General features: G+C 35.8%; 1 protein-coding gene across 10 annotated transcripts in view; it reads right to left on the reverse strand.

Moving 5' to 3' along the window:
* The window catches only part of ULK4 (unc-51 like kinase 4), a 246,606-nt gene that overhangs the window by 184,521 nt on the left and 49,021 nt on the right, over window positions 1-13,064 (reverse strand). For all 10 annotated transcript variants that reach the window (XR_010829259.1, XM_066992021.1, XM_066992022.1 and 7 more), the window contains exon 20: window positions 5,206-5,367. Coding sequence is in view for 9 of the 10 variants with exons in the window: in XM_066992021.1 (XP_066848122.1) it covers window positions 5,206-5,367 (162 nt within the window). In the remaining variant the exon portion in view is untranslated. The remainder of the gene's footprint in view (window positions 1-5,205; window positions 5,368-13,064) is intronic.

Below are 13,064 nucleotides of genomic sequence, written 5' to 3' on the forward strand. Positions count from 1 at the left end.
GGTCAAAAAAGGGTGACCATGGCCACAAGGCCATCGAGATCACCTCCAAGGTGTAGGAGGTGATCCACCACCTAGGACTGTATTGCAGTTTTAGAGACAGCAGAAAAGCTCCAGCTGACCAATGGGGGTGAAGCTTTAAACCCCCATTGGCTAGTATGTCACTGAGAGCTGTGTTGAATGAGTGAAACCAACACTTCATCCGAAAAGCAGAAGAGAGAGCTCAATGGGGCATAGAAGACATTCTCCTAAATCACTTAAGTAGATCTGCATCTGGAGAAAACAGATGAAGAAAGGTGAAAAGGCAGTAGAGCAAGGATCAGGAAACGATTAGAATAAGAGAAGACTTCACGCCACCCTCCTCTCTCAGCAGCAGTCTTTGAACAAGAAATGATCACAGTGAGAAAGGCCTTGGCAGAGCCTCTCCTAGAATGAACTTCTGTCCTTGCTCTCCGCATAGACTTAAGGCTGCAGCTTTTCTCTCAGCAGCTCCAACCCTAACGCCATCTGTGCCTTATCCATTGCTTCCTGGTCTTGCATGTCTACCACATAGGTAACTTTCAGAGACCACCCAAGTCTCTGAAAGAAACTATTCAGCATCAATTATTTAAGAAAAAACAAGAAACAAAACAACTGTGTTGAGCTCTCCCAATTTTTTTTGCATTTAAGTGGCTTATATTTCAAGTAGTTACTTCTCCTGTAGCAGAAGAAGTTATTTCTTAAAAATTAAATAAATTATTTTTTAAAATGAGGATATAACTTCCAATATACTACAAAGAAAATATTCTTCTTGCTGCTAAGCTTGTCAAAATGTCACTTTGGCATCTTATCGAATTATTTCTTCTCCAAATCTAGCAAAACAATAAAAGATATAATTTTCCTACAGGCAAAATCTGTGATATTTACCTGAGGCAGGCTGGACTCCAAAGTGAGCAAAAATACTGAGACATAATCCCCATTTGCCACCTCTGACAGTTAGGACAACGAAAAGTCTCATTTCTTGACTCCAGAGACTGAAGACTGAAAATTTTCTACATATATCTTTATTACTGTTTGAAACAATCGTAAGTAAAACTCCTTAGTGCCCCACTGCTGATACACTTTGCAGACAGCCTGCTACCTCTAGGTAAAGACACAGCACATGTATTTTTAACAGAGATGTATTTTTATATGCGGATATACATGTCAGTCAAGAATATTCTTCAGGATACATTTAAACAAGGCAGGAACGATTGCATTATAAAACATAATAGAATGCTGTTGATTTCAATTTACATGGTCATGCAGAATAAAAAATGCCTACATAACTATGGCAACAGTATGTTACAATGATACTTAAAGAACGTAGAAACTGTATAGTACAATATAACCTGAGAATACATTAGTATGCTATGTAAAAAAAATAGTTTGTTACTTAAATCTCTATAAACTTCAGCTGGGAAAAGATCCACCTGTGCTAGATTTCAGTATCAAGTGGTTATTTGAGTATTTACTAAAGTTAATGTTATACGCCCAAACACCCCAGCAGTATTAATACATAACCAAGATTTACATCAGGTCTTTATTAATAAATCCAATAAATCCAAGTTCACCCTTTTGTTCCTTTGGTGTTTTGCTACAAAGAAGCAAAAGGAGTAGAGGACCATCTTAGTATGTTTTACTTTAGGAACTTACTGGTCCATCTCACTTCATATGCAATACAAAATAATTATACCTCATTATACCTCTTCAATAAAGAGCACAGTCCCCAGAACAGCAAGGGGAAAACCCAGGAACAACTTCAGACAAAAAGCACACTTGGGTGAAATGATCTGTGTGGAAGGAGGAGTTTGAATCTGCTACATAGATAGCAATAATTTCCATCAAGACAAGAAAAACAAGAAATGGAGCAGTTGGACCACCGATGTAGAAGACTGAATGTCTCATACTCCTGCAGTCCCTCTCCTGCTGGTTTCATTCAAAGCTCCCCAATATGTTTACCTGGAGCTAGCCCCCACCTCTAGCAAGACTGCAGCCTCAGTAACTACCCAAGGGAAAGGGATGATTCTTCAGTGAGCCTGCTGCCTTCAGAGGAAAAAATGTTGGAAACAGGTGGTGGGTTTTGTTTGTTTGTTTTTGCTTATATACTCCTTATGTACATTTATACTGCAGATTTGCACGTATTCAAGCACAAGATGTTGAGGAAATTTTTGCATCAGCAGAATTCAGTGTGCAGACACCACTTGGTAATCACTTTAAACTGCCATCCTGGACATTAAAGCATGCACTGCTAAGGAACCTGGGCTTGACAGACAAAAATTAATAGAAAGGACATCTATCAAATCATCTGAGTTCATTTAGAGAATCCTGGTAACTGCAGCTATCACGGCCTCTTAAAAACCACAGCTTGGTACTAACATACGTCACCTATAAGAGGGCTTGCAGAGTAGTTCCTGAGGACAAGTAAGCTTTGACAATTGTCTTTGAATTTGCATGAAAAGTAAAAAATTAAAATAAAAAAAAAAATCAAGGGGTAAGAGCTTGGCAAAAATGAGACAATCATTGCAAGGCTAATGAGAGCCAACCCAGGAATGCCAGATGACTCAATTCTGAGGTACAATTTAAATATGGTAACGTACGATACATGCCACTGCATTTAACATACCTGCTTGAATAAGGAGCCCATCCAGATCACTTTGCTCTATCACAGCTGCAGTGATGAGATGAAGGAACTGAGTAGAGCAACCCAAAATCTCTGATACTTTCAACCTCCTCACTTGGAAAAGACCGCACAAATGCCAGCACTGATGGAGTGAACTGAGCAGTTAAATAGTCTCTCTGACTAGTAAACAGTAGTAGCTGTTGATGGATACTCAAAAAAAAGCGGGAAGGGGAGAAATCATCTAGGCTACAATACACAGTTCAGGTTTTAGCATCCTCTTAAACATTTTTCCCACTTTCCATATAAAATGCATGAGGCTCTTCTCATCAGATGTTACACAATAAAAGGCAACTCCAGTGGTGCTCAAGACAGGATAGCTACCCATGGCATAAATGCTCTGGCAAAGAAAACGTCTATCCATGGTTCACTTCAACCTTACAGTCTTGGGAGGATGGCATGTATGGGATCTCAAAGAGGCTAAGGATAGACAGGGACAAACAACAATCCTCCCTTCTGATAGTCACCACAAACTTCACCTGAGGGCAAAGTGTGCAAATAATACGGCAGTAATGATACTGATTTCTGAGTTGACAGCTAAAAAAACTCTAACAGGTATTTACTGATGAGAAGAGTCTTCTGAGAAAGAGAAGTAACTCCCGCATCTTTCTGAGCAGACAAAAGCTCTCAACTTCCTCGGGTGCAGTATATCATCCAAGAAGAAACTGACTTTTCAATGGGGGGTAAAGGAAGCCCACTGACATTTTCTTTAATGATTTTGCTTCATCAGTGGCTGAATGTAGTTCTCTGAAATACACTGCTCCTTGTAACACACAAAATAGGAGTAACTGCTCGACTAGCCCCTGCCAGAAGAGTCTAGTGTAGAAGTCAAGGGACTGGTTATTTCTGTAGCAAAATTTTTCATGTGGATAGCAGAGAATCAGGAGGAAAATTTCAAGGACAAGCTGAACGAGAGAAAAAGAGCTATGATTTAGTAGCAAGCAAATAAAAACTGCCCAGTCTAATGATTGACAAGAACTGAAAGCACAAGATAGAAAGCATGCCTTGTGGCAACGTAGTGGTACAAGAGCAGATTGAACAGACTTCTTTAAATACTTAATAAGTAAAGAAAATCATAACTCTAATCTCCAGCCTTTCATCATATATACAGTCATAATGCATGCATAAAATTCATACGTCAAATGCTTAAGGTCTCAAAAAATAGCCTTTCCGTAAAATCAGCCTAAAAGCCAGACTCACAAGCAGGTTTAAGATATAAATGTTCTGTATAGATGTTACACATATATTTCACATTTTTAAAGACTGGTAATCCTCTACCCATAATAGTCTTAATACCAAGCTGTTACAAAGAATTCAGATACCCCAGAACAAAGGCCTCTGTAACATGTATTTTACTAAATAAAATGTGCTGTTCTAAAAGGACAACACATTTTCCCAGTGTTTGAGCAGTTTATTTTCCATGCAAGTATTTTCCAAAAACACATGTTGAGGTTCAGTATCTAATACATACACACATATTATCTAAAATTTTTATTTTTCTACCATTTTTTTCATCAGCCACAGTTAAAAGATGCTTTTAATTCTCTCTCATTTATTACCTCAGTGCTACATTACCTAAGTGCATGCAAGTGAAGAAGTAACTTTACCATTTTCCATCAGGGAAGCCCAAACGAATTTATTAGTGAGCCTGAGCGCAAGTCAGGAAATCAGCATCCAGTTATCACGTTTCATTTAAAATAAGTCAGTTTACTGTTCAACCCTGAAAGATTACCTGTATTGGTGGCCAAGGCTTTTGTTCAGTAAACAAGACATATGGCTAAACTCACAGCCCTTCTAAATACTGTCTACCTCACAAATCTTTTTCTTCCAACCTTCTAATCGTATGTCATAGCTCTTTGTCTTACAATCATCCTATGTTAACTTATAAATTCTTCAGGGCAAAGACTAGCCTCGACAACTGTACAGAAAGTAACGAGATGACTTCAAATGTCTTCAGTTAAAATATACCATTAAAATAAATTTCAATTTTACAAAGATTTTATTGATTCCTTGAAAAATTAAACTTCTCTAACACAAGTCATGATTACCAGCACAAGAAAACATATGCTCAAGAAAATGATTAATTGCAAGAACTTTCAATACATTTGTTTTCAACATGGGTGGATGTATTAGGTTTCAATTACAGGGTATCTCAGGGAATGTAGAACAATATGAACAAGGGCAACATCTTCATAAGATACTGCCACGAAGAGGAATATGAATTTTAATCAAAATGTTGCATGCTGACTAACTGATAAATCTACCTGAACCATCTTTTAGCCCTTTTAGGCAGGTTATATTGGTCTATTCTTACACCAAGAAAGAGTAAGAAAAACATAATCAAACTGGACTGCAATATGTGTACTTTTCAGTTGTTTGTAAGTACATTTCAATATAATATGTAATACACACACAGAAAACATGCTCAAAAAAACCAAAACAGTTTCAGAACAAAAAATTTTCAAAGTAAAACAGGAAACATTTCTATATAATGAAAGGACATTTCTTACCGAAATAGCAGTTATCTTCAAAGAATCTACTGTAGAATGTGTGAAAAGGTACCATAAGACAGGTCCAATTTCTCCTGTAATAAATCCTTGTGCATAGCAAGAGAGAGTAGTGCAAACGTTTTCAATGATCTTTGCTGCCAAATGATTCACTACCCGGTCTTCCTATAGGAATAAGCGGAAATAAAAGACTTACATGTAAATATTTGTAACGTTTCTGATTTGCTTTTAAACTAAGTCCTATGTCCACATTTTATTCAATGTGTATTGCCTTAGTGTGGTTTCTTACTTTTATTTGATATTTGGCAAAGTTATTTCATAAGAAACCTCTGCTTGTAACAGGAACATGTTTACAAATCGTATACCTCCCCCTTTCTCTCCTACTGTAAAGAAGACATTTAATACAAGTATAATTTAATACAAAATCTTTCCACTCCAAATGATCACCCCAAATTAAATGTAGCCACTAAAAAAAATGAAAAGCCTTTGTTACATTACAGGTGTTCCATGATCAGTGCTTTATGAATGAATGTGGGTGTGTACCAAAACTCATCACTACAATAGTCTCTGAATAGCATGAGTTTGAGACGTACAGTTATATTAGGAAAAATCAAATTAAATGAAGTAAACTCTTTATTCAAAACAACTAACAATTTATTGGGATAAAGAAAAGGCCTTCTTACAAGTCAGGTTATTCCAAAATTCCCTTTTCTTCAGATTCTGAAACAGACAATGCTGACCAAAGTCTAAGATAAATTATCGGGTCCAATTTACTACAGTAATTCCTAAATTTTCCTAAGAGATTCTCAATCCTTCAAGCTATTTTTAGGACTAATCAAATCATTTTATCTGCAAAATCATTTTGGAAAGCCACTATGTGATTCTGTAATAAAAAATAAAGTTATTTATGCATACCACAAACAGTCTGCAAATGTAGTTTACATATCTACATAATACTATACACACTACAGTTTCTCTATTGAATAAAAAACGTGTCAGAATAAGGGCAAGACATCAGCGTATCACAGAAATCACATGGCAGTCATTTTTCCTCAACATTACTGTTACTGACCCAAGTGGAAGCTTAGTACAGGTCACTTCAAAGCAACCTTTACTTTTTTTTCTTGACTCTGCTTTCACTTAAAACCTTAACAAAACTAGAAGATTCATTCCTAGTGTATTTTTGGCTGTCCATTGCCTCACCTTATTTCCATCTTTAACTGTGAATAAGTGAAGTCCTTCAAGAATGTCTTAAATAGCACTCATGAGTTCAGCAAGAGTGAATTTTAATATGAGAAGGACAACCAATTTAATTTGTCAAGTCTACCTCAGAGCCTGGCTTCACAAATAATTCATCATAACATCTAATGGAGTTCTTTCTTATACTAATCTCCACATCATCCTACTACTACCCTTTGGATTTCTGACATTTATCTTCACAATCAGACCCACCAACAACTGTGAGCAATGATAATGAAACCTTTCAGAAAGTGGTACAAAAGCCATCCAGAAGTGGAGAACATACACTTTATTAAAAATATATTCAATAGCCATTCTTCCTCCTACAGAAATATGTATTCTAAAATACAGACACTGATGTAGAGATGTTTGGAAACTCTGGTATAGCGCTGTTAAAAAAGTTTTTATTCGCAATTTTAAATCTAATCCTTTGTGTTCTCCCAAAGTACTACAGCTCTACTCAAAATATGTAAGAGAAATAACAGAACCAACTCCCATCTAAACCAATTATGCTCTATCATAAAACTCTGACTTCTACTTACTTCTGATTTACAGCCATGAAAGCAAAGGGGATTCAGGTTTCTCTGGTTTTACAGTTTTTATTACTGCAACATAGTGAATCATCTCAGTCTATTAAATACCTAAATACATATACATATTTACCAAAATTAAGCTTCTGAGAACTTTTTTATATATAATGTTCATTTTATATCTTTTTCTGTGCATTAAACTTTCAAATTTCAGTCTTTTTTTCTTTCTTTCTTACAGTTAAGGTAAAAAAAATACACCAATTTATCATATTAACTATATGCATTTGAAATCCATAATTGAAAGGTTAATAGTCAAGTTCAATCTCTCTTACACAGTAAGTGATCGCTAGGAACACTGACTGAGGCTCCATTGCTACTTCGAACAGGCAGCAACAATTAATAAATGCAGTACATAGTCCTAATTCTTTGGCTAGAAAAAGGTCTAGATCACAATGCTCTAAAAACTCAGTGAGGCTGTCATAATAATTCCATTTGCTGCCACATGAGATTGTCCATCTTCACTCTCTTGAGATCTATTCCTGAGCACTGCCTAAATAATTAAGACTTGCACCATTTTCTGCTTAATTAGCTCTCTAGAAGGAAAGCCTGACCTAAACTAATATTTGACCTCTTAACTAAAGCAGGCAGCTTGTCAAGTTATCTGGACATAAGCTATGGTGGTGGAAAAAAAAAAAAAAAACCAACGGATCTTCAAAATACAAGTAAAGAGATTGTATGTAACTGTTACTTTTGACTATATCATGAACTGCATCAAATCTAAATCCATGAATAGAACTGTATCAAAAAGAAGCACTCTACTTTCACTTGTTTTAGATTTCAACTAGTTTTATAAATTGCACTAAAGATAGAGCTTCTAATTTTCAGCCATGTTGAACATTTGCAGATGTGTCTGTTTTCAGTTAGTCATGGATGTTCAGTGAAAAGGAACCTATGTATAAAAGCAAAATATGAGAATGGTAAACAGATGTAAACTGCTAAAAGATCATTTCTTTTAATCAAGTCTTTCTGTTCCTTTTGTGACATAAAAATAAACAAATTAAAGTTATAAAAGGATCTACCTTCATTTTTTGAAATGACCATCTACTGGATATATAGATTTTTGATTGTGAGAAAGCTAACAGTGCACTAGTAGTCTGCGAGGTGCTGAAGACACTGTCCCTACATTAAACAACAATACTACATAAAAATATCATAACTTCATTTAAAGCTTAGGTAAAAAAAAAAAAACAGTTTTTCCATATTGTACTATGTATAGATACATGCACTTTAGTAAAAATGTAATACTGATAAAGAAATGTTGGAAAAGCTGACTGAAAAATTCAGGAAGTAACAATGCATTCCATCAATATTCTAAATCAACTTCTGTATAGTTCTTCCTTTCATCTAAGACAACATACAGAATAAAAAGAAATTACAAACATAATTTAATGAAGTAAAGCTGTAGCATCCTAAGCATTCACAATTTTAAGAATTAAATCTTAATTTGGCAACAATTTGCAATATAAAGCATCCACAAAGAAGGAACGTGTAGAAATAACATTTTAAGTACCTTTTGTGGAAAAAATAAAAAAACATTCTGTCAGTAAACTAGAGAACTGATACCTAAAGAAGAAATAGAAGTAATAATATGTGTGATTTAGACTGCTACTATTACATTATAGGCAATTCTGTCAGTAAAGTAGAAAATTGATACATAAAGAAGAAATAAAAGTGAGAATATATATGATTCACACTATCACTTTTATACTATAATTTATCCTATACTTTCTGAGAAAGTAGACCATAAAGCTATTCTTGTCATCCAAATTCTCCTTTCTCCTCCAAATTCACCGTAAAGGAACTGCTCTGTCTAGAAATATACATTATAAATCATTTATAAAGTTGCCTTATATTTATTATTGCCTTATATTACATATTGGAAGATACTTCTTAAAGTTACCTTTTATTATTAAAAGTTCTTATCAGTTCAGAACCAAAAATCTTTGATTTATATCTTGCTCCCTCATAAAGGAAGAAGTCCACATAAAAGAGAGAAAGGTCCACCATTATAACTTATTGGTAAAATCTAATTTATTAAAAATCCCGCTTACACAGTACCTTGAAAAACACATTAAGAGAGAGAAAACTAACCTTTGCAACCTCATTCACTATTTCTGGTTCAAATACTTTCTCCACAGCCTTTCTTAAAATGACAGGGTTATTACTTTCTAAAAGTCAGTAAATTAGCTATAGTTGTATTCATTAATTCACCCATGCAATTGTATTGTTTGTATTGTGTTTTGTTTTTGTTTGTTTTTTTTCCAGGTTCTACAAAGCAATTACTAAAACTGTTTATAACTGTATCCTATATTTACGTGCCATTTTTAAGCAGAAAGGGACACCAAGCTCCTGACAGCTGTTTCAATAGATCCTTGCTGCTTTCACACGGGCTTAGAAGGAGGCCTGCACACAGTCTCTGACTCCACTGTTCAGCGTGATAGTCTCAGGAAAGGTTGAGGCCACAGCAACATAATCCAAGCCAAAGTGAGACAAGGAAAATGAAAAACGATATGAAAAAGCAGTCTGGATATGGGAAGGACTATTAGTTCCATGAGCACTATCTAAAAAATGCTTAAGAAGATCTGAGGGGAACAAGGGTCAAACATAAGGGAGAAAACAGTGGGAGCAGACACGAGAGGATTGACTGGAACGTAAGCGTGAAGAGGAGCAAAAGTAAAGTTGAGATCTCATTGAGTTAAGAGTAGGTTGAACATTCAATGTGATAACAAAAAGTAAAAAAATATGAGTCAACAAGGAGATTCAAATAAGAGATGGGATGATATATTTATGGTGAAGGAGACACGGGTAACTTTAGCAAAGGTGTTTCAAATAAATCACAGAATCACAAAATCATTAAGGTTGGAAGAGACCTTCAAGATCATCTGGTCCTGTCATCCCCCCTACCATCCCCCTATGACCAATGTCACCCACTAAACCATGTCCCTAAGCACCAGGTCCAACCTTTCCTTGAACACCCCGAAGGACAGTGACTCCACCACCTCCCTGGGCAACCCGTTGCAATGCCTGACTGCTCTTTCTGAGAAGAAATGTCTCCTCATTTCCAACCTGAAGCTCCTCTGGTGCAACTTGAGGCCATTCCCTCCTGTCCTATCACTAGTTACCTGTGAGAAGAGGCCGAACCCCAGCTCCCCACACCTTCCTTTCAGGTAGTTGTAGAGAGCAATAAGCTAAGTAAAATGGATGGAAGGAAAAAGGTAGCCATATTAGCATTATGTACTTTATATTAAATTAGAATACCCTTTATGTTTCACGTCTTCCTAACACGGGAATGCCCACTGACCACAGAGGTAAACTTTACCAAGGCAAACAAGGACAAGAGCCCTGAAAAATCTTTGAAGTCTGTTTTGAGAATATGTATATTAAATAATCTTATTTTAATTGTTGTAGGAACTAACACCTGCAGATGTATAAATCATGACCCTGCTATCTTAAAGACTGCACACAAATAGTTGAAAGTTGAACTTTAGACACAGATACCTGGAAGAGAAATGTTGTGTCACTATTGGAAATATTAGTAAATAAATATTGGAAAATATTAGTAAATACATATTGGAATATTTATTACATGGCTTTTGAGAAACTGTATCGTTATACCAAGGCTAAACATGTCTGATTGGGCTTATTGACTTTTATAGGAGTACACCAATTTCCTTATTTTGACACACCACTGAACACGCTTGTTATTTGCCTGAACTCAAAATCAACTTCCACCTTGTGCTAGAAGCACTGAAGTCCACTGAAACTGAACTTGTGATCCCCTACTGATAAAATAATTTCTCAGTCTTCTACTCTAGCATCTTAAAAATCCTTTTACTGACATTTGCTCCCCATCAGCCCATTTCTCCGGTCTCCTCTGGTCCTTCTGAATAGCAGCCCTGCCATCCAGCCTGTTGCTGCTGCTCCCCTCTACCATCCATTTGCTGTTTTCCACTAGCCTGCTGAGAATATACTCCAGCCATTCCTGAAGACATTAAACAGTATTAACCTCTGAGGGACACTGCTGCCAGATGGATTTTGCAACACTGATCACTTGAGCAAATTTTCCCCCACCCCTCATCTTCCATTCATCCAGCCCATATCTCACCAATTTGGTGATAAGGGGCGTGTGGGAGAGTGTGTCAAAGGCCTTCCTAGAACCAAGGCATACAACATTCAGCGCCCTCCTCTTGTCCACAGTGCCAATTACATCCTCACCACATAAGGGAATCAGGTTGGTCAGAGCACTGGAATATACGAGATACGAGGAGAAGCTGAGAGCTGTTCAGCCTCCAGAGGCAATGGCCACAATTTGTAACGTGGGAAATTTCAATCATATACTTTTTTTTTTTCCTATGAGGGTAGTCCACTACTAGATAGGTTGCTGAGAGAGGCCATTGGACCTCCACTCTTAGATATTTTCAAGAGTCAAATGGACATGTCCCTAGAGCAATCTCATCTATTGAGACCTGCTTTGAACAGGAGCTTGGATTAGATGACCTCCAGTACATCACATTGTAAAGTCTTACAGCTTCAAAAACGTTTAAAAAAACAAACAAAACTGAGACATTTGGTTATATTCTCAGTCCGTTTTATGACATTGCATAAATCTTTTCATAAAAAATCATGAAATCAATTTATTTGTGTGCAACATTTTCTGCTAAAGATGGTGAAATCTAGTTTTTCACTAAATAATGAGACTGAAAAGTCTGATATACTGTCATCCTGGATACATCTACTCCAATAGTCTTACATGTTTTGAAGCAAACAAATATTTAAAAGGGACACCATAAATTAAATTGATTACCTTAAAATTCTTCTCAGTTTTCCTTTGCTCATTCCTCTTTTACCCTTAAATCCAAAGCATCTGGCACAAGAACTTGTTGTTATATCTGATTATTCTTTCCTTAAGAAACTACAATCTCTTGCAAATAGATGTCTAACAGTAATATGATTTTAACTAGCCAGTTTTAGATGCTGCAACATAATTTTCCAAGAAAGAGGGGTGACTTGTAAAGTTACGGAGGATAACAAGAGAGTTGCTACAAGAGTGGTACAAAAAAAGTAGCAAAAGACATTATGCAAGTTAATAATAGTAAGTAGAACGTTGATCTCTCATTCCCATATATTATGAAATACTTGGTATATTTATAGATATTTTTGATTCTACTAATGGTGCTGTTCCAGAAAGCCGAGGCAGCCACAACTGAGACAGAGGAACTTGTAATAGCACATATGCACTGTACTCACACAAACAAGCATGAATACTTAAACATCTTAAACATTACAAACATCTAGCACCTTCGCAGACAGCAACTGTAGAAATCTGTGCTTGGTTCACCTAGACATAACTTCAAGTTTACAGAAGTATTAATTCAAGCAATTGCATGGGAAATGTATTTCTATTCTTTTTTTTCAAGAAAAGTGTATTAATATAAATTATTAAGAAAATGTTGACACGTTTCAGGACTAAGAATTGATTTAATTCTATAAGAATTAGTGTCTTATTGATATCTCCTTTTAGTTCCTTTACACCGAATATTCAGAAATAGCAAGTCTTCCATTAATAAATTTATAATTAAATAGCTTCTGACTAATGTGCCTAGAATAACATTTTACTTTAATTATGAGCTCCAAATAGTCCACAATACAAAAACAGTTGTGTGCTCTTGATCACCTGAAGATTTGAAGATGTTAAAATGCATCTAGACTCTTCCTCTATTAATCACAATCTGTAGGCAATAAAGATCTCAAAAAAAAGATGAAAAAAGGTATTTCTCTTGCTTTCCCCCCTCCAGCAACCTCCATCATGTTTTCTGCCTTGAGCTTTGCCTTGGGCAAAAATAAAGTCAAGTGGTCTCATATAAACAGTAAATGCCAACCCTCTACTCAATTCTTGTTCATTTTACAAATTGGAATGATATGCATGTTTTTCTTCCCTTTTTGTAACACAGTTAAATCATCACCAAGAAAAATTAAGAATATAGCATGGCACATTTAACAGAATAAAACTAGTTACTACTTTGGGGCCTCAAA

This window comes from Anser cygnoides, chromosome 2 (genome assembly GCF_040182565.1).
Source record: "Anser cygnoides isolate HZ-2024a breed goose chromosome 2, Taihu_goose_T2T_genome, whole genome shotgun sequence".
NCBI lineage: Eukaryota > Metazoa > Chordata > Aves > Anseriformes > Anatidae > Anser > Anser cygnoides.